The following is a 23879-nucleotide window of genomic DNA, read 5'->3' on the forward strand; positions in this document are numbered from 1 at the left end:
AGAGTATTAATTATTTTTTTTAGTTTTATTTTTTATTTTTAATAAATAAAATAAATATTTATATAATAAATAATTAGGTGAAATAAATGATAATTTAGTTAATTATTAATATATTTTTATAAAAATAAAATTATTTAATTATTTTTTTTATCAACATATAAAACTCAAATTAGATAAATAAAATTAGAGGAAGAGAGTGTTATATATAAATATTATAAAAAATCTATTTACGGCTTTTTTTGGGTCAAAAATAAAAAAACATATGCATAAGAATTAGTGATAGGATTAATTTGCTATTAAAATTATAGCAATTAGTTACCATTAATTACCATATAAAAATTTTTAAAAAAAATTATAATTATAGTTGACTCGGTCACATCTAACCAGTCCCCCTCTAGTACGAGTAATTACTTTCTCCTCTACTACTAGGAAAATTCTTAGCTGTCGTGTAAGAAAATGAAATAAAAAGCGCGTTGATTAAGCCTTCACCCTTCATGACTCCATCCATGTTCCCAAGTCTTCACCTGCGCAATTTTCAGAAATTTTCTTTAAAATTTTCCTTATATATATGCATGCAAAAGCAAGAAAGATAAATATGCATATTCAATAGCTAAGATTTTAGCCACTTTCATTCCACAGAAATGGAGACATTGCCCAGTTCAATTGGCCACCCAGCTCATGTGCACCCACTTACCCTCATCCCCTCCCCAGCTTACCCTAGTGGTGCTTTCACATGTAATGGCTGCGGTGGCGTCGGCCGTGACTCTTGCTACCGCTGCAATCATTGTAACTACGATTTACACACTGCTTGTGCTGCTGCTCAAAACCCACCTTCACTTACTCACCATTCTCACCCTCATCACCAACTTCACCTCACCTTTCTGCCTCCTTACCCATCTAAAGCCTTTTCTTGCAATATTTGCCAAAATATCGGTCGCCATTGGTCCTACCACTGTGGTCTCTGTAACTTTGATGCACACGTGGACTGTGCAAAATTGGGTCATCAGCATTACAACTCTTCACCACAAGCCAATTCTCAATTCCAGCAGTATGGGAATAGAGTCAACAGTCCACATGGTGGTGGCCTTGGGCCCCCTATGATATATGATGTGGCTCATGGGTTTGCTTATGGGGTTGGCCAACAGGCTGGTCAGAATTTTGTGAATGGCATCTATCATCCTGATCCAAATCATGGTGGTGGTGGTGATTTTCCTTCTTCCTCATCCGATCAATCTTCATTTTTGGATAATATATTTGACTGACAAAATTAGATCATTTGATGCTTGGTTAATTTAGAAACTGAAATACTCTTATCAATTAATACACAAGTGTTTTCCAATAAATTTTAGTTCAGTTATATAGAAATGAAATCACCTCAAGAAATGAGAGATTTAGAGTTGAAATTCTAATATACATATTATAGCTCAGATCAGAGTATTTCAATCTTGTTGATTTTCTAATGAGTTTAGCTCAGATCATTTAATTTTGAACTACATATCAATTTTAGTAATTTATCTTTTTGTTTTTAGATAAATTTATCAATTTACTATATAAAAAAAATTGAATAAAAGTTAGATCAATTTATGAATTGGTTTAGTTCAAAATAATTTTTTTTTAAAATTAATTTTTAAAAATTAATTTAATTTTTAAACAAAATTTGAGTCATTTATATTAATTTAAATTGATCAAATTCAAGTTGAATCCAAATTAATTTTAAATTTTGGGAATCATTCGGTGATAAACAAATTAAAAATTACATTAGGCCAAACGAATTTTAATTAAATTGACAAATCAAATAAATGTATCGTCAAATGAATTTGAATTACTTTGTAGTTTTATTAAAATAATGTAAAAACAAAAGAATTTATTAAAGTAATGTGAAAATTAAACATTTTATTAAAATAATGTTGAATACAAGAAAACGTAACTTAGCACTTTAAACAACTACCATCGAGTGTGATAGTCTGGTGATTAACTTAGTATGATAATTTTGTTTCACCTCAGATCAACTCTCCGTAATAACACAATGACTAAATATTATCGCTGTTTAGGAGTGCAATGGGAAGCGGCGACGAATTATCCAATAGTTTGTTGGTGTCACTTCGGGTTTGGTGGTAGGGGTCACGACCCAAATTCTAGGTATGACCGGCACTAGGATTTAGGTCAGCATAAGGCCTCCAAAGTCCGTAGTAAGTCTAACTATTCTCTAGCCCAACCTTAAAGCCTATATCCAAGCCCATTTTCAAGAAATCAATCGAACAGAGTCTGGCCATGACCTAGACCATCCAACGAGGAGTTTTCAACTCACCCGATCTGTAATCACAAAATATGCAAATTTGGAAAGCTCAACTCACATTTACAATCCTCAATCAATCAATGAAGTCTAATAGGAGCTCAGCTCCCTCATCCATTATATATGTTCATCCCATTCAACCATACATAGATAATATTAAGTTTACAATCTCAATTAATAATCGTTTATAGCCCCAAATTAATAAAATATTTTTAGCACTTACGGAGTTCTAAAGTTTAAATCAATAACATAACATAAATATAGATACAACGACTAGTAGACCTACGAGGAATAAAGCAAGTATATAACATCCTCACTTTAGCTAGTCCATACGGTCTACTGTTCCGGTGACCAATGCCATCCCTTTTTTTTGGCAGCCATGGTTAGGGTTTGATGGTGTTGAATTTAATGAAGTTTAAAAGGGTATTAGGGCTGCCCACAATATGTATTTGCTAAGTAGATTGATGAAATAAAGTGAAAATGCATGAGTTTGAAATTGTTGAGTTAGGGTTTGGGTTGAAAAATGAGACTTTGATCTTGTGATGATGGAAGTAGGTTTTAATGGTCAATTAGTGACCATTTGGTTTGGTTTGAACCAGAAATGAAGTGAATTGGGTTGTGGGATTTGAGGTTGGAGTGGCTGCCTTGTGTAACCTGCAGGTTTGGCTGAGAGTCCAGCCTGTTTGGACAGCCATAACTTGAATTGTAGAGGTTCAATTGGTGTTTGGCCAATTGTACATGAAACTAGACACATAATGACACAACTTTGATGAAGAAACCATGCCCAGAAAACCAAACCAACTTGACCAAAAGCTTGCCCTAATCCGGGTGACCTGCACTCTGCCTGGGCAAAATGACCAAATGAACAGTGTTTGGTCATTTAGCCATAACTCAATGTAGAAAGGTCCAATTGACCTGAAATTTTACCAGCAATAAGGTGACATATAGACCAACAACTTTCATGAAGAAACCTGACCCAAATTATGACCATAACCTAGTCAAATTGCCAACCAAACTTGAGCTACCAAATCTGGCAGAACCAGTTTTGCCCAGAAATTTGGAATCTGTCCAATCCGGCCAGTTATGGTGTTTAGGCCATAACTTGAGCTACAAAACTCCAAATGGAGTGATTCAAAAAAAGAAACTCATCTAGACAAAATAAGGAACAACTTTCATGTTGATCACTTTTCCAAATTTCCACTGCAAAGATGACTAATGGAACAGTAAAATCAAAGCATGAAAACTGAAAATTTTGTCTAATTATCATTAAGCTTAGAAATGGTATTGGCAACCAATACCAACAAGTTTTAAATGCAAAATGTAGTCTATTGATGATATTTAAACTAATTTACCTATTATCAATGCAAAAGTCAACATTTTGGTTGACTAGTGAAATGAATAGTAGTCATAAAAAGTTCAATTTCAAAGAATTTCACAAATTAAAAGTGCTAAATGCCCTAGTAGGCCTAATGTGATTGGGTTGGATAGGTTGGCATGCCAATAGGGTTCTGTTAGCAGTACTGCATATGGCTTCATGCCATTCTGTATTTCATGGCTTCCCATGCCATTCTGTAACATAATAGCCTTTGGCTATGATATTGAGTTATTATACTTGGGTTTAATCCCCGATAATTATTACAGCTTATTAGTCGCTACATTGCACAAGGAGACACAATGTGACCAATGGTGTGATGGTCCGAGGTACTTAGTACCCAGTGCCAGTTTACCCGTTTGTCCAGTCCAGTTGACTAAATTAGGTTACTCGGGCAATGTTAATAAATCTTACGAAACTTAAATCGAATAACACTGCAATAAATATCAGAAACTAAGTCTACTCAGAAATGTAAATATACATTCTGCATATTTTATTTTAATTTATTTTATTTTATTTTATATTGTCACCACTAAGCAGAATTGCTTAGCGCGTCGCTTTTGCCACGCGCAGGTACTGGAGACGTAGCTGGGGAGTCCAGCAGACCGCATACTGGGTGAGCCATCATAACTGCACTCAGAGTTCAGAGTCACCTCACATTGCAGTGCATTTGGTAGGACATTAGACCACCTGGGATATTTTGATATTTTGTATTGTGTAAAGATTTGTTATGTACATTATAAACTCATGTAATCATATTTTTGCTGTAATTATCTATGAACTGTGTTCAGAAATAAATATGAGTATTTCACATTGAATTTGGTGTGATATGAGATGAATGTAAATTTTGAGATATTGAATTGATTTGAGAAATGGTTGAAAAATATTGGTGGTTGATTGAGACTGAGATTACAATTATATTGGAAGTGTTTTTAAACAGGTGCAGAAGAACTGTTTTCCAAATTATAGCCGGCACTCTGCCGGATTTTCTATAAAATTTGTGGAAAAATTCAGATTTATTAAAAATTATAAATAAATGAATTAAAAGGGATAAATTGTAATTGAAACATGAATTGATGTTCCGACACACTGAGTGGCATAACTTGCTCAGCTACACTGTAGACGGGTAAGGGGTGTCACAAAGTAAGTCATAAAGAAAATCTCTCATGTAGCCTGAAAAAAGTGGTAAACAAAAGTGAGTGTTCGACTCATAGAGTAAGATATTGATTTTATATATAATTTCTATAACTATCTAAGTCTAGTGCATCCGCAAGAATGAAATGCAACATCTTCACACAATTCAAACAAGTCAAGTCATAATCACACAAAGGTAATCTGGAGCACTCACATACCCGTCTGTCAAATCTATACTCACACATATATATATATGGGAGCTGATCTCCTATACAGCTCTCTTAGTTCCAACCTCTGTCACCAAGATCAACTCAAAGCCGAACTTTCTCTTAATATCCAAATACGAGAGCCAGCGGGATCAACTTGAGCCATATCTACCCCGACTTATCCATAATAAGGATCGGGTCCCAGCAAGTCAAGCTCCAACCGCGTCTATCTGTTCTACTCATATCCATGTACACACCACATGCACACCAACTCACACACGCGGCTCCAGATTGCCATAAAGCAATAACCACAGCAATGTCAATAAATACAAATGCAATATAAGGCATTCCTAGTAAATAACTATGTACGTATATCTATAAGTGATGCATGAGCATGGCTTGAATACATAATAATATTGAAATTATAAGTAAAATCAATATCTACTCATTGTACTTCATAAGTCACTGCGACAGCTGGACAGAGGAAGAAAACTGGCCCAGCTCACCTAAATAATTATATTATAAACTGATCAATATTTACTTAAAATAAAACATTAAAAAAGTCAAAGATAGCCTAAATTTTGCTGAAAATTTGATAGAGTTTTCTCTATACCTATGATCTATCCAACCTGTACAAAGGGCTCAAATAACACTTCTAACTCATACACCTCAATCCATATACCATCAACATCATATGGCCTCTCTTGGGCCCTCCAAAACAGGCAATAGTCACAAAATTGAAAAATTATATTTTAGTCCCTGAAACTAACAGTTTATAAAATCATTGCAACGAGCTCTAAAATTTTTAAAATTTTGTCCCACGGTCATTAACAATATTATAAAACTCATGCAAAAAGAATTATAATTTTCTAGCTACCCATAAATATTTTATGAATTTTTATTATAAACTCGACACTAGGTAAATGAAGAAACATAAGATTCAGGTTTACCTGCTCCAATTCCAATGCTTAGAACTCATCTGGGGAGTTTGCAAATAATGGGGAGGATCGCAATTTCAATCCAATTCTGAAACGGCTCCAGCAGCTTGTCTGTTTGACCCGAAATTATAAATCTGGGCGTCAGTTGAATTTTCACGAAACGAAAGTACCTACGCGAAGCCTATAGTATCAGGGTTTGAATATAATTTTTACAAAAATAAATAAGCTCTTTTAAAGCCTGGAAAAATACTGTGAAATTCGTGAGACTCACTAGATTTTTTATGTCGAAAATTTTTGAAATTTATATTGCCGCGAAGCTCTCATCAAGTGGAGTATGCCGGTACTCTCGGAATTTTTGTGAGGTTCCCAGTTTGGGAGAAATTTAGCCCAAAAATCAAAATGGGCTAAAATTCTCAAGTTAAAATTAGACAATCCGTTGGATAAAAATTTGTGATCTTGATGTCTATGGAAAGCTCTCAAAGAGTAGAAAGTGTTTGGGATAAGACCTAATCTGATTGGTGGTCTGATCGATCGGATTTAGCTTTGGAAATTGAAAAGTTGTGCACGTGAAGAGGAGGACTTTGGCACGATTTTTCGGCCACTTGGGACAACAGTTGACGGCTGTCGTCCCAGGGGCTTGGGGGAGGTGTGCCGGTGACTGGGGAAGGAAGGAACGGCGATTGGCTAGCAAGGGGAGGAGAGAGGAGAGAGAAAATGAGAAGAGAATGAGGCTGGTCAGGTGACTCATTAGGGAAGAGAGAAAGAAGAAAAAGAGGAGCGATCTGATTCGATCGATCTGATCTGATCTGGTTCGATTCGACCAGTTAAATTCAGGATACATAAAATTAAATTTTTACTATGTCTTGAAACTCAAAACAAGGCTCAAATTTTCTAAAAATATTTTAAAAAACTCAAAAAAATTCATAGAATTTAAATATATTTTTAAATTTATCACGTGGTCTTTAAATTAATTTTCTAAAAATTAATGAAATTTATTATTTTAAAAAAATCAAACTCGATCTTTTAAATTCAAAAGGTTTTAAATAAATTTTCATAATATTTAATATAATAAAATATTCATATTTATATATAAAATAATAATTTAAAAATTAAAAATATTGCAGCCAATTTTTTTTTATAGGGTTGAATTAAATTAAAGATGTCAATTAATAATTTTAAATTTTAAATCTAAAAGAGTTATGGCTATTGTATTTAAATAATTTTATTTTTTACATGTAAAAAAAATAAATAAATAAACTATTATTTTCATGAGAGAGAATTTGACACTGAAAATGTGAGTTTCTGGGAAAAATGGGTCAGAGATAGAAAGCCATTGAAAACGTCACTCAAATTAGCGTTTTTCAAAATTATCAATTTTACAGGCAGACTAACAGTACAAGGGACAATCAGTAAAAGGGAGAAAACGTCAATTAGACTAACATTTTGTAAATGCATTGAACGCTAGTGTGAAGCATAGTCTCTTTAAATTTCTGGGAAAAGAATGGAAATAGAAAAATCAAATGGTGGCCTGATGACAGCCCTACGCCAACTTGGAAAATTATTAGCCTTGGGCTTTGGAATGGCTTGAAGTTAAACTACATCATTGTACGGTGAAGTTTAATTTAGTTATTTTTATTTTTTTTAATTTAGTTTAAAATTTTTAATTTAAATTTAATTTAAATTTTTTAATTTTTTGATTTAAATCAAGAAATTTAATCTTATAATTAAAAAATAAAATTTTTTAAATTTTTATTTAAATCAAGAAATCAAAAAATTTAACTTAAAATTTTAATTTTTAGACTAAATTAAATTTAAATTAAAATTTTTAAATTAACTTAAAAAATTAAAAATAATCTAAATTAAACTTTTTCAATAAGTACAGAGTTAAATCAAATATTTTTCCTTTTTTTACTCATATTGTCTCAAACTGCTATTTAAACTCAATAGGTTTTTTTTTTTTTTGTACTTATATGGTGAAATACGAATAATATAAAATCAATAAACCTATACTAACATTAACAATTTAACATGTACAAGTTTTGATGGCCTAAGAGTTTAATATCCTAAACTATGATTGTTGATCCATATATTGCTAATTATTTGATAATTTTATTGTTATACATTGTAAATTTTTGAATTTTTTTTGGAAAAAAATAGGAAAAAAATTGATATTGTAAATCTAAACTATAAAATATTTTTGATAATTTTAGTACATTAATGTATATACAAAAATTATCTAAATAATTTATATAATTAATAAATAAATTTGTGTTTTGATTTAAGATTGTAATACAAGATGTATAAATAATTTATTCTCATCAACTATATAATTATCACTAAGAAAAACAATCAGTTTTGCAATCGACTGAAATTGATTGGTTTTATTATTTGATTTTGTAATCAACTTATGATTTTAATTTTTAACAAAATAATTAATTTTTAAAAATTTAGCAATCGATTCAAGAATTAGCAACTAATATATAATTAGTTACTAAATTAGTTGCTAGTTGATGCTAGAAAAATCTTAAATATACAATTAGTAATCGATTTTAAAATTGATTGCTATTAACATTCGATTAAAAAATCGATTGCTAACAATAATTTATTTAAGTAAGTGTTTGCTAAATTAAAAAATTATTTTAATTGACTATAAAATTAGCAATCAATTTACGATCGATTGCTAAAATAAGTTATTATTTGCAATTGATTTCTTATCAGTTGTTAAATTTTTTCTCCTAAAAATTTGTGTTAAGTTTTTTATTTTATTTTTTTACTTGCAACTGATTATGAATCGGTTATAAAATTTTCCTCAAAAAATTATCGCCTAATTTTTAAAAGAAATTAATAACCGACAATTGATTGTTAAAATCAGTTACTAATTCACTTATACAAACCATTACACATTTTTTCTTGCTACTATTTTTTTTTTCTTTCTTCTCTTCTCTTTCAATTTCTTCATCATATTTTTCATTCTTATCTATTTTATTCATCGCATTTTTCATTCTTATCTATATGAAGTCTTCTTATGGATATTATTTATGGAAAAAAAATGTTTACCATAATAAACATAAATAAATATGAAATTATCATTACATTCCTTTATTTAGTTATAAAATAAAAATATAAGTAGTAAAATATAATGATAATTTTTATTTTAATATATAATTTATTTATAATGTTAATAATAATCAGTAGTGATTACAGTGATTGGTAATCCAATAGTAATGGTGGCTAAGTGGTGATGGTGGTAACAACATTAGTTAAATAATGATGGTCGTAGTGGTGGCGGCGGCAAGGTGAAGTAATGGTAGTAGTAATGGTCAAGTGGTGGCAGAAGTGATAATAATTAAGTGATAATAAGGTGGTACTATGATGGTGATAGCTATGTGGTAATATGATGGTCATGGTCGTAGTGGTGATGGTTATGGTGGTAATAGATTAATTTTTTTTTAATTTTATATTTATAGACTATTTTTATTTATGTGTTCAATTTTAATTAACTTGTCATTTCATATAAGATAGAAAATCACCGATGTATTATAAAATTTCTCTAAAACTAGAGGGCTTAAAGCCAATGGAATGGAGTGACGTGGCCCTCATGAAGCTGCCTCTTCAAGCATAGTGACGATAAGGAGCTATTCAATATCAAAAAATGGGAAAATCACACTTTATGATTTATTTTATGTTGCAATGATATTAAAAAATAAAAATATTTTATTTAAAAAATTAATTATTGAATAATAAAAATAAAAATAAAAAAAAATCATAAATCTAATTATATATATAAAAAATAAGTGTTTTAATATAATTATAATATATATATATATATAAAAATCCATTTACTTCTGATCACTATATAAAAATAAAAATAATTATAATTATATTTTTTTGAAATAAATATAATTATATGTAAGAAAATAAAATAAAAACGCATTGACTGAGCTTTCTCTATCCATTCACGTTCCCAATCGAATAAAAAAAAATTAAAATCGAATTTAACGAGTTTTTAAAACATGGATCGAGCTAATTTTATTAAAGGAGTTGAAATTAAATTAAATTAAAATATTAATTACCCAATTTTATTACGCAATTTAGAAGTTATTAATTTAATAAATTTATGTATTTTAAAGAGATAATATTTAGGAAAAGTAAATTTGCATAGAAATTTAGAACAATTTAATAGAAAAATTTATTAAGATGTACTGATTTATTAGAATAAATTTATTTTATCTAATTTAATTCAATTCTATTCAATCAAAATTTTTAATCCGTAAAATCGAATTGAACAAATAATTTAATATTAAGTGGAATTAATTTATTAAAAACTTAATTAAAAATCTGAATTAAAATGATTTCGTTAATTTTTTTTATTTAAATTGAATACTGGAGACCTTATTTTTATTTGCATAATTTCGAAGAAATTTTGCACATTCCATGGCTGCCACTCTAGTCGCTCCCATTTCCGAGAAATTGTCCTTTTCAATCAGCCGTCCAGCCCATGTGCTCCCATTTAGGGGTGTTTGATTTACTTGTTGAGTTTAGCTGATAGCTGATCGACACCCAAATAGATAAATTATGGTGTTTGACAAGCTTAAAAAAATAGAGCTGATAGCTGATGAGCAACTGATATGATACCCATCAGCTGCAGTTTATATCAGCTCTATTTTTAGAGCTGTTTCTCATCAGCTGATAGCTGATCTGATTTTATTTTTTATTTTGACTATATTATTCTTTTTTATTTAACTTGAAAATTAATATTATTAATATTTTTATTTTTTTATTTATAATTTTAATATTTTAATTAATGTATTTCAACTTTGTTAAAATATTTTTTATTAATAACATAAAATATAAAATATTTATTTATATCCAAAAACTTAAAATTAATTATAAATTTTTCTATTAACAATAATAATTATTTTATTATTTTATCTATATTTTTAAAATTATTTAATTATCTTAAAAAATAATTATTTTCTTATTTCAATAATAAAATAGATGATATAATATAAAAGATTAATAATTATATATTTATTTAAATAATATAATATATTAATTTAATAATTATATATTTAATTTAATAATTAAATAAATAATATAATGTAATAAATTTATAATTTATATTTATTTAAATAATAAAATAAATTATATGATATATACCCTTACTAGTCATTTCACATATTAACAGCAACAGCTAAATATAATTTTACCAAACACTTAATATAAAACAGTTATCATTAGCTATCAGTTATCAGCTATCAGCTAACAGTAACAGCTATCAGCTAACAGCTATCAGTTGTATTCAACAGTTAATCCAAACAGGCCCTTAGGGGTGTTTAGTTTATTTATTGGATGCAGTTGATAGCTGATAGACACCCAAATAGGTAAATTGTGGTGTTTGGCATGTTTAAAAAAATAGAGCTGATAGCTGATGGGCAACTGATATGAAACCCATCAGCTTCAGTTTGTATCAACTCTATTTTTAGAGCTATTTCTCATCAGCTGATAGTTGATCTGATTTTATTTTTTATTTTGATCGTATTATCTTTTTTATTTAACTTGAAAATTAATATTATTAATATTTTTATTTTTTATTTATAATTTTAATATTTTAATTAACGTATTTCAACTTTGTTAAAATATTTTTTATTAATAACATAAAATATAAAATATTTATTTATATCCAAAAACTTAAAATTAATTATAAAATTTTCTATTAACAATAATAATTATTTTATTATTTTATCTTTATTTTTAAAATTATTTAATTATCTTAAAAAAATAATTATTTTCTTATTTCAATAATAAAATAAATGATATAATATAAAACATTAATAATTATATATTTATTTAAATAATATAATATATTAATTTAATAATTATATATTTAATTTAATAATAAAATAAATAATATAATGTAATAAATTTATAATTTTAGATTTATTTAAATAATAAAATAAATTATATAATATATAGCCTTATTAGTTATTTCACATATTAACAGCAACAGCTAAATATAATTTTACCAAACACTTAATATAAAATGTTTATCATCACTATCGCTATCACTAACAAGAATACTATCAACTAACAGCTATCAGTTGTATTCAACAGTTAATCTAAATATGCCCTTAATATTATTTTTTAAAAAAATTAATTATTGAATAATAAAAATAAAAAGTAATTGTTAATAATAATAATAATAATAATAATAATAATAATAATAATTATTATTATTATTATTATTATTATTATTATTATTATTATTATTATTATTATTCTGATAATAAAATTTTAGTATTAGTTTAAAACAAATTATATATTTTTACAGATATAATAAACATTATAAATATTCTCATGTATAAAGACAAAAATATATATTTTAAAAAATAAATTTTGTATTAAAATTATTATTTATTTTTATCTATCACACTTGGTATTTCAAATTTTTTTTATAATTATTTGTCACATTTTAAATATTATAGAGTATTAATTATTTTTTCAGTTTTATTTTTATATAATGAATAATTAAATAAAATAAATGATAATTTAGTCAATTATTAATATATTTTTATAAAAATAAAATATTTTAATTATTTTTTTATCATCATATAAAACTCAAATAAGATAAATAAAATGGACGAACAGTGTAATATATATAAATATTATAAAAAATCTATTTACGGCTCTTTTTTTGTCAAAAATAAGAAAACATATGCATAAGAATTAGTGATAGCATTAATTTGCTATTAAAATTATAGCAATTAGTTACTGTTAATTACCATATAAAAATTAAAAAAAAAATTATAATTATAGTTGACTCGGTCACATCTAACCATTCCCCCTCCAGTACGAGTAATTACTTTCTCCTCTACTTCTAGGAAAATTCTTAACTATCGTGTAAGAAAATGAAATAAAAAGCGCGTTGATTAGGCCTTCACCCTTCATGACTCCATCCATGTTCCCAAGTCTTCACCTGCGCAATTTTCAGAAATTTTCTTTAAAATTATCCTTATATATATGCATGCAATAGCAAGAAAGATAAATATGCATATTCAATAGCTAAGATTTTAGCCACTTTCATTCCACAGAAATGGAGACATTCAGTTCAATTGTCCACCCAGCTCATGTGCACCCACTTACCCTCATCCCCTCCCCAGCTTACCCTAGTGGTGCTTTCACATGTAATGGCTGCGGTGGCGTCGGCCGTGACTCTTGCTACCGCTGCAATCATTGTAACTACGATTTACACACTGCTTGTGCTGCTGCTCAAAACCCACCTTCACTTACTCACCATTCTCACCCTCATCACCAACTTCACCTCACCTTTCTGCCTCCTTACCCATCTAAAGCCTTTTCTTGCAATATATGCCAAAACATCGGTCGCCGTTGGTCCTACCGCTGTGGTCTCTGTAACTTTGATGCACACGTGGACTGTGCAAAATTGGGTCATCAGCATTACAACTCTTCACCACAAGCCAATTCTCAATTCCAGCAGTATGGGAATAGAGTCAACAGTCCACTTGGTGGTGGCCTTGGGCCCCCTATGATATATGATGTGACTCATGGGTTCGCTTATGGGGTTGGCCTACAGGCTGGTCAGAATTTTGTGAATGGCATCTTTCTTGCTGATCCAAATCATGGTGGTGGTGGTGATTTTCCTTCTTCCTCATCCGATCAATCTTCATTTTTGGATAATATATTTGATTGACAAAATTAGATCATTTGATGCTTGGTTAATTTAGAAACTGAAAGACTCTTATCAATTAATACACAAGTGTTTACCAATAAATTTTAGTTCAGTTATATAGAAAAGAAATCATCTCAAGAAATGTGAGATTTAGAGTTGAAATTCTAATATACATATTATAGCTCAGATCAGAGTATTTCAATCTTGTTGATTTTCTAATTAATTTAGCTCAGATCATTTAATTTTGAACTACATATTAATTTTAGTAATTTATCTTTTTGTTTTTAGATAAATTTATCAATTTACTATATAAAAAAAAATTTGAATAAAAGTTAGATCAATTTATGAATTGGTTTAGTTCAAAATAATTTTTTTTAAAAATTACTTTAATTTTTAAACAAAATTTGAGTCATTTATATTAATTTAAATTGATCAAATTCAAGTTGAATCCAAATTAATTTTTAATTTTGGGAATCATTCGGTGATAAACAAATTAAAAATTACATTAGGCCAAATGAATTTTAATTAAATTGACAAATCAAATAAATGTATTGTCAAATGAATTTGAATTACTTTGTAGTTTTATTAAAATAATGTAAAAACAAAAGAATTTATTAAAGTAATGTGAAAATTAAACATTTTATTAAAATAATGTTGAATACAAGAAAACGCAACTTAGCACTTTAAACAACTACCATCGAGTGTGATAGTCTGGTGATTAACTTAGTATGATAATTTTGTTTCACCTCAAATCAACTCTCCGTAATAACACAATGACTAAATATTATCGCTGTTTAGGAGTGCAATAAGAAGCGACGACGAATTATCCAATAGTTTGCCGGTATCACTTCGGGTTTGGTGGTAGGGGTCACGACCCAAATTCTAGGCCTGGCTGGCACTAGGATTTAGGTCAGCATAAGGCCTTCAAAGTCCGTAGTAAGCATAACTATTCTCTAGCCCAACCTTAAAGCCCATATCCAAGCTCATTTTTAAGAAATCAATCGGACAGAGTCTGGCCATGACCTGGACCATCCAACGAGGAGTTTTCAACTCACCCGACCTGTAATCACAAAATATGCAAATTTGGAAAGCTCAGCTCACCTTTACAATCCTCAATCAATCAATGAAGTCTAATAGGAGCTCAGCTCCCTCGTCCATCATATATGTTCATCCCATTCAACCATACATAGATAATATTAAGTTTACAACCTCAATTAATAATCTTTTATAGCCCCAAATCAATAAAATATTTTTAGCACTTGCGAAGTTCTAAAGTTTAAATCAATAACATAATATAAATATAAATAAAATGACTAGTAGACCTACGAGGAATAAAGCAATTAAGTCACAAAGAAAGCCCTCCTATAGCCTGAAAAAAGTGGTAAACAGAAGTGAGTATTCGACTCATAGAGTAAGATATTGATTTTATATATAATTTCTATAACTATCTAAGTCTAATGTGTGACACCCCGTATCCGTGTACAGTATACCCGAGTAAGTAATGTCACACGGTGTACTGGCACACTCTAATATACCCTAATTAATTTTCATCATAATTTTGAATATAACTTGTAAAATATAACTCATTTAAGTCATTTATTGAAATCATAATTTATTTGAGGTTCCGTAAAGTTTAAAGAAAATCCGGCAGAATACCGGCTAAAAATGGAGAAAACAGTTCTTCGGAACCTGTGAAAAACACTTCCAATAAACAAATTCATTCATTCTCAACTCCAATATCATCACAAAACTCAATATCAAGATCTCACATTTCAATTTCAATTCTCAACCATCCATCACATGTGATGATCACATATAATTCATAAATAACCATTTACTTTTCCATTCACAAATACAATTTTCATAATTTACATAAACCTCAATATACATTACACAAGTTTAATTACATATGAGAAAATCAAAATTAAGTTACAAAATGTCAAAATGACACCTAGTGTCCTACCAATGCACTGCAGAAGTTGAGGTGACACGGACACTGTGCAGAACTGTGAACGACCTTACCCAATCTGTGGTCTACTGGGCCCTCTGTCCAAATCTTCAGTACCTACGCGTTGCAAAAACGACGCGCTAAGCATAAAGCTTAGTGGTGCCAATAATACAAGAAAATACAATATGCAAATAAAAATAATAATTTCCTTGCTATTGTGTTCATAAGAAATGAATAATTACTAACTTATTGTGTAGTCGAGGCTAATCATGTTTCATGATATTAACTTCTTCATGCATTTCGTTAATTATTTTCTTCATGATATTGAGCTTCTTTGTATTTTTGTAATCATTCCTGATACTTAATTTTCGTATTTTCTTTAATAATCAGTTCAATCACAGTTATACTTTTCCATGCCCAAGTAACCTATACTGGACGACTGGACTGGATAACGGGTCGTTGGCACTGGACACCGCGGTGCCTCGGGCCGTCATACCATGGGACGCAGAACGTCAACCACGTATGCAGTCAGTATGGCTAAAAAGCCATGATATCACATAATCGGGCATAAAAGCCATGAATACGGGCATAAAGCCATGAATACGGGCATAAAGCCGTGAATACAGGCATAAAGCCTTTCGCAGTACTGCTAAAACAATACCCTATTGGCATGCCAACCTATCCAAACCAATCACATTAGGCCTACTAGGGCATTTTGCACTTTTAAGTTTCACAATTTTTGAATTTCAAGTTTTCATGTCACTATTCATTTCATTAGTCAACTAAAATGTTGACTTTTGCATAAACAATAGGTACATTGGTTTTAGTACTCCCAACATACCACATTTTGTATTCAAAACTTGTTGGTTTTAGTCACTTTCTCAAAGTTTAGGTCATTTTGGCAAAATTGCCAATTTTTGGTTTTGGTGTCACTATTCACCTCATTGGTCAACAAAAATGTTGACTTTTGGATAGAAAATAGGTGTATTGGTTTTAACACCCCAAACATACCACATTTTGTATTTAAAACTTGTTGGTATTGGTTGCCAATACCATTTTTAAGCTTAATGCTAATTGAACAAAATTTTCAGATTTGGTGCTTCATTTTTACTGTTACATTTGTTATTTTTACAGTGGAAATTTGAGGAAATGGTAAACATGAAAGTTGTTCCTTATTTTGTCTAGTTGAATTTCCTTTTTTGAATCACTCCATTTGGAGTTTTGTAGCTCAAGTTATGGCCAAAATAATTTTACTGTTCACGTGCACTGTTCATGCTACACTTTTGGGTTTTGGCAGATTTTGGTCCAACTTTGGTCAGTAATTTGATCAGGTTAAGTTCATAATTTGGCCTAACTTTCTTCATATGAAATGTTCTACTATGCCTTAGGTTTTCATCGGTTCAAGAATCGCCTAAATCCGAGTTTTCTAGAGAGAGTTATAGCCATCCAAACATTACTGCTCAAATGAAAATTCTGGAAATCTCAATACAGTAAACTTCACTTTGCTTAATGATTTGATTAGGTTAATGGCATAATTTAGATTGGTGTCCTTCATGAAAGTTGTTTGTATATATCTTATCTTATTGCTGTAAAAATTTCAGGTCAATTGACCATATCTACAGTGAGTTATGGCCAAATGAACAGTTACTATTCATTTGGTCATTTCTGCAGGGGCTGTTTGCATGGTATCCGGATTGGGGCCAAGTTTTGGTCCTCTTGCTTTGGTCTTTTGGGCATGGTTTCTTCAGCAAAAATGTGCCATTATAAGCCTAGTTTCATGTCCAATTGGTCAAACACCAATTGGACCTACACAGCCAAGGATATGGCAGTCCAAACATGCTGGACTCACAGCCTCATTTCTGCTATCTCTTGGCAGCCTCCCCATTTCAGTTTACCATGCATTAGCTCACTTCAAATTATGATTTACTTGCCTTAAATGGTCACTAATTGACCATTAAAATGTCCACTAATCATTCCATAATCCAAATCAAATTTTCACTCCCAAAACCCTAGCTTAAATTCAAAATTTACACAATTTACCTTAATCAACCAACTACTTCATTATCCTTATGTTCATACACTTTAAACATAATCTCTAGTGCACTCCAAGTCCATCCAAACACTCAATCTTGTTCCTTCCTTAGGGGCAGCCGAAATCCATGGGCTTCATACACATGAGTTTAGTTCATTTATTTCACAATTTCTTACCTATTACACATCTCTAACATGGAATTAAGGAGTTTTAAATACATATGTGCACTAACCTCACTTTAACCTCTTGTAGGCAGATTTTTCCAAGTCCCAATCTTCACTTTCTTTCTTCTTCTTGGCTGCCAAACACTTCCCAAGAGGTATAGACAAGGTTTTAGTGAAAGGACTTAGGAGAGTTTGTGATGAAATAAGGATGAAAATGGAGCTTTGGTTGAGATTCAATGGAGGAAGAGGGGAGGGGGTGTAAAACGTTTTTCTAAGGAGAAGAAGGGCTGCTGATTTCTTTTGTTTTTGGCCATATTTATCTCTTTTTATTTATTAATTAATAGGTTGTTTAATTGTGATTGGTTGGAAGTAAGTGAGTGACATCATAATATGTCATAATTTGCTTAATTTTTTATTTTTCTTTTCTTTTCTTTTCTACCACATTTCAATTTAATTTTTAGCAATATTTATTCATATTTTGAGTCATAATAATTATTTACTTAACTGGACAAGTCGACCAAAAATCACCTCTGAAGGCGAAATGACCGAAATGCCCTCCGTTTGGCTTAACGGGTCAAAATTGTCTGTACCGATTGAAAAATTTTTCTAAATATTTTCTTGGCATTCTAATGCCATAGGAACCTCAATGACCCTTCTCTGGAGTCCCAAAAATTATTTTATAAATTTTTTCCGGGTCTAGGGCTCATCGTTGCGAGAACCGCAACTTCCCTCTGGGTTACCCATCGCTTGGGCACCAGCTCATTTGACTTAACTGTATTTTATTTCTAAAATTTTTACTAAATTTTTCTCATTAATATTTGAGTTAATTATGGTTCCTCACTTTAGTTTAAATATTTTTCCGGACGTTCTAGCTGTCCGAACCGACACCGGTCACCGGAACAGTAAAATGTACGGAGTTGCTACCAGGATGATGTTACATAATGCATCCCCAAGAATGAAATGCAACATCTTCACACAATTCAAACAAGTCAAGTCATAATCACACAAAGGTAATTTGGAGCACTCACACACGCGTGTGTCAAATCTATACTCACACATATATATATGGGAGCTGATCTCCTATACAGCTCTCTTAGTTCCAACCTCTGTCAGCAAGATCAACTCAAAGCCAAACTTTCTCTTAATATCCAAATACGGGGGCAAGCGGGATCAATTGAGCCATATCTACCCCGACTTATCCATAATAAGGATTGAGTCCCAGTGAGTCAAGCTCCAACCGCGTCTATCTGTTCTACTCATATCCATGTACACACCACATGCACACCAACTCACACACGCGACTCCAAATTGCCATAAAGCAATAACCACAGCAATGTCAATAAATACAAATGCAATATAAGGCATTCCTAGTAAATAACTATGTACATATATCTATAAGTGATACATGAGCATGCCTTGAATACATAATAATATTGAAATTATAAGTAAAATCAATATCTACTCATTGTACTTCATAAGTCACTGCGACAGCTGGACAGAGGAAGAAGACTGGCCCAGTTCATCTAAATAATTATATTATAAACTGCTCAATATTTACTTAAAATACTTTGAAAGAGTCAAAGACAGCCTAAATTTTACTGAAATTTTGACAGAGTTTTCTCTATACCTATGATCTATCCAACCTGTACAAAGGGCTCAAAGTTCTAACTCATACACCTCAATCCATATACTATCAACATCATATGATCTCTCTTGGGCCCTCCAAAACAGGCAATAGTCACAAAATTGAAAAATTATATTTTAGTCCCTGAAACTAACATTTTATAAAATCATTGCAACGAGTTCTAAAATTTCTAAAATTTTGTTCCACGGTCCTTAACAATATTATAAAACTCATGCAAAAAGAATTATAATTTTCTAGCTACCCATGAATATTTTATGAATTTTTATTATAAACCCGACACTAGGTAAATGAAGAAACATAAGATTCAGGTTTACCTGCGTCAATTCCAATGCTTAGAACTCGTCTGGGGCATTTGCAAATGATGGGGAGGATCGCAATTTCAATCCAATTCTAAAACGGCTCCGGCAGCCTGTTTGTTTGATCCGAAATTATAAATCTGGGCATCGGTTGAATTTCCACGAAACGAAAGTACCTACGCGAAGCCCATAGTACCAGGGTTTGAATATAATTTTTACAAAAATAAATAAGCTCTTTTAAAGCCTAGAAAAATACTGCGAAATTCGTGAGACTCACCAGATTTTTGGTGTCAAAAATTTTTAAAATTTATATTGCCGCGAAACTCTCATCAAGTGGAGTATGCCGGTACTCTTGGAATTTTTGTGGGGTTTACAGTTTGAGAGAAATTTAGCCTAAAAATCAAAATGAGCTAAAATTCTCGAGTTAAAATTAGATAATCCGCTCGATAAAAATTTGTGATCTTGATATCTATGAAAAGCTCTCAAGGAATAGAAAGTGTTTGGGATAAGACCTAGTCTGATTGGTGGTCTGATCGATCGAATTTAGCCTTGGAAATTGAAAAGTTGTGCACGCGAAGAGGAGGACTTTGGCATGATTTTTAGGCCACTTGGGACAACAGTTGACAGCTGTCGTCCCAAGGGCTTGGGGGAGGTGCGCCGGTGACTGGTGAAGGGAGGAGCGGCGATTGGCTAGCAAGGGGAGGAGAGAGGAGAGAGAAATTGAGAGGAGAAGGAGGCTGGTCAGGTGACTCATTAGGGAAGAGAGAAAGAAGAAAAAGAAGAGTGATCTGATTCGATCGATCTAATCTGATTTAGTTCGATTCGATCAGTTAAATTCATGATACATAAAACTAAATTTTTACTATGTTCTGAAACCCAAAACAAGGCTCAAATTTTTTAAAAAAAATTTAAAAATCTCAGAAAAATTTATAAAATTTAAATATATTTTTAAATTTATCACGTGGTCTTTAAATTAATTTTCAAAAAATTAATAAAATTTATTATTTTAAAAAAATCAAACTCGATCTTTTAAATTCAAAAGGTTTTAAATAAATTTTCATAATATTTAATATAATAAAATATTTATATTTATATATAAAATAATAATTTAAAAATTAGAGATATTGCAGCCGATTTTTTTTATAGGGTTGAATTAAATTAAAAATATTAATTAATAATTTTAAATTTTAAATTTAAAAAGGTTATGAATGTCATATTTAAATAAATTTATTTTTTATATGTTAAAAAAAACAAATAAATAAAATATTATTTTCATGAGAGAGAATTTGACACTGAAAATGTCAGTTTCTGGGAAAAATGGGTCAGAGATAGAAAGCCATTGAAAACGTCACTCAAATTAGCGTTTTTCAAAATTATCAATTTTATAGGCAGACTAACAGTAGAAGGGACAATCAGTAAAAGGGAGAAAACGTCAATTAGACTTAACATTTTGTAAATGCATTGAACGCTAGTGTGAAGCATAGTCTCTTTAAATTTCTGGGAAAAGAATGGAAATAGAAAAATCAAATGGTGGCATGATGACAGGCCTACGCCAACTTGGAAAATTATTAGCCTTGGGCTTTGGAATGGCTTGAAGTTAAACTACATCATTGTACGGTGAAGTTTAATTTAGTTATTTTTATTTTTTTTAATTTAGTTTAAAATTTTTAATTTAAATTTAATTTAATAAAAAAATTAAAAAAATAAGAAAATTAAATTTTTTAATTTTTTGATTTAAATCAAGAAATTAAGAAATTTAATCTTATAATTAAAAAATAAAACTTTTTAATTTTTTATAAAATTTTTAAATTAACTTAAAAAATTAAAAATAATCTAAATTAAACTTTTTCAATAAGTACAGAGTTAAATCAAATATTTTCCCTTTTTTTACTCATATTGTCTCAAACTGCTATTTAAACTCAATAGGTTTTTTTTTTTTTTTTTTTTACTTATATGGTGAAATACGAATAATATGAAATCAATAAACCTATACTAACATTAACAATTTAACATGTGCAAGTTTTGATGGCCTAAGAGTTTAATATCCTAAACTATGATTGTTGATCCATATATTGCTAATTATTTGATAATTTTATTGTTATACATTGTAAATTTTTGAATTTTTTTTGGAAAAAAATTGATATTGTAAATCTAAACTATAAAAAATTTTGATAATTTTAGTACATTAATGTATATACAAAAATTATCTAAATAATTTATATAATTAATAAATAAATTTGTGTTTTGATTTAAGATTGTAATACAAGATGTATAAATAATTTATTCTCATCAACTATATAATTATTACTACGAAAAACAATCAGTTTTGCAATCGACTGAAATTGATTGCTATTAGTATTTGATTTTATAACCAATTTATGATTTCAATTTTTAATAAAATAATTAATTTTTAAAAATTTAGCCACCGATTTAAGAATTAGCAACTAATATATAATTAGTTACTAAATTAGTTGCTAGTTGATGCTAGAAAAATCTTAAATATACAATTAGTAATCGATTTTAAAATTGGTTGATATTAGCCTCCGATTAAGAAATCGATTGCTAACAATAATTTATTTAGATAAATAGTTACTAAATTAAAAAATTATTTTAATTGACTATAAAATTAGCAATCGATTTATAATTGATTGCTAAAATAAGTTATCATTTACAACTGTTTTCTTATCGGTTGTTAAATTTTTTCTCTTAAAAATTTGTATTCAGTTTTTTATTTTATTTTTTTATTTGCAACTGATTACGAATCGGTTATAAAATTTTTCTCAAAAAATTATCATCTAATTTTTAAAAGAAATTAATAATCGACAATTGACTGCAAAAATCAGTTATTAATTCATTTTTTTCTTTCTTCTCTTCTTTTTCAATTTCTTCATCATCTTTTTCATTCTTATCTATTTTATTCATCATCTTTTTCTTTCTCATCTATTTTCTTTATCTTTTTTTTTTCATTCATTTTATTCATCATCTTTTTTTCTCATAATTTTCCTTTCTCATAATCTTTTTCTTTCTTATCTTTTAATTTAATTTACTTTTATTTGATATAAAATAAAAATTTTTGTACAAATATATTTTTTAGTAAATTATTTGTAGTCTTAATTTTTGGTTATTTTTTATTTATATATATATATGATAACTTTTTTTAATAATTTGTCTTATAAATATTTTTTTTATATTTAAATTTTTTTAAATATTTAAATTTTTATAAAATTATAAAATTAAAAACACTAAAATTTTTTACAACTGATTATATTTCGATTGTTATTAATAATCGATTTCAATTGTAAAATCGATAACTACCAACGATCAATAATTTTTTATCAAAAATTTTATTTTTTTTAAATTTAATTAATTTATTAACTGAATTGATTGTTGGTTATTGTTAAATTCATTGCTAAATTGATTAGCAAATAATTTTAATAAATTAATAATTAATTTGATCGATTGTTAACATATTTTTTTTTATAATATATACATTTTTTTTCCTGATTTTATAGTGTATATTAAGAATGTGTAAATATTGATAAGTATGAAAGAAGACTACTACGAGAGCAGCAGATTAAAAAGCCAACTGAAAGTAACCAATAGGCTGAAACCTAAACCGCGTTCCATGTTGACAAGTCAACCTCGGTTTTCCACTCTTGAGTCAATTCCATTATTAGGTTAGGACAATAATCAAGTAGATTTGTCCCCATTTTACTCCCCTTTGAATATATCTTAATTTTTTTATAACGAAAAAAAAAATCTGAAAATTTAAAGGTGAGTAAAATGGGTACACACACACAAGCACACTCCAAATGAATAGTGAAAATTGATTTCACTTAAGTAAATTACGTAAGTATCCGTTGTGTTGAGGCCGCCCTTAAGTTTTTGCAAGCCTCTTCCATCTTTCCGAGGGCAATTGAGACTGTACAATTTTTTTTTTATCGCGTGTTTCTGCCTTTAAAAACGACACCGCTTTGCATTTGGCCTGTTGCTCGGCGTGTGTTTTCATATGCTTTTCCTACTTTGCCCTTCCAGGAACGCTGCAGTTTATCTTGCTTTGCTTGGTTTTTTCGCCTTTTTCCATATTAATTTTATGACTAAAGACGAAAACTTATATTCGAGTTCCCAATCCTCAATTCCTTTAAAAAAAAAATTTCCTGA

General features: G+C 29.3%; 2 protein-coding genes across 2 annotated transcripts; both read left to right on the forward strand.

Moving 5' to 3' along the window:
• Positions 1-514: 514 nt before the first annotated feature.
• Positions 515-1427, forward strand: LOC110654101 (protein VACUOLELESS GAMETOPHYTES). The gene has a single exon (XM_021809984.2). It carries the CDS (start codon positions 642-644, stop codon positions 1260-1262), a length of 621 nt encoding a protein of 206 aa, XP_021665676.2. The 5' UTR covers positions 515-641; the 3' UTR covers positions 1263-1427.
• An 11609-nt stretch (positions 1428-13036) lies between these two features.
• Positions 13037-13654, forward strand: LOC131180589 (protein VACUOLELESS GAMETOPHYTES-like). The gene has a single exon (XM_058147933.1). The coding sequence runs from the start codon at positions 13037-13039 to the stop codon at positions 13652-13654; it is 618 nt and encodes a 205-aa protein (XP_058003916.1).
• The last annotated feature ends 10225 nt before the right edge of the window (positions 13655-23879 follow it).

This window comes from Hevea brasiliensis, chromosome 6, assembly GCF_030052815.1.
Source record: "Hevea brasiliensis isolate MT/VB/25A 57/8 chromosome 6, ASM3005281v1, whole genome shotgun sequence".
Classification (NCBI taxonomy): Eukaryota; Viridiplantae; Streptophyta; class Magnoliopsida; order Malpighiales; family Euphorbiaceae; genus Hevea; species Hevea brasiliensis.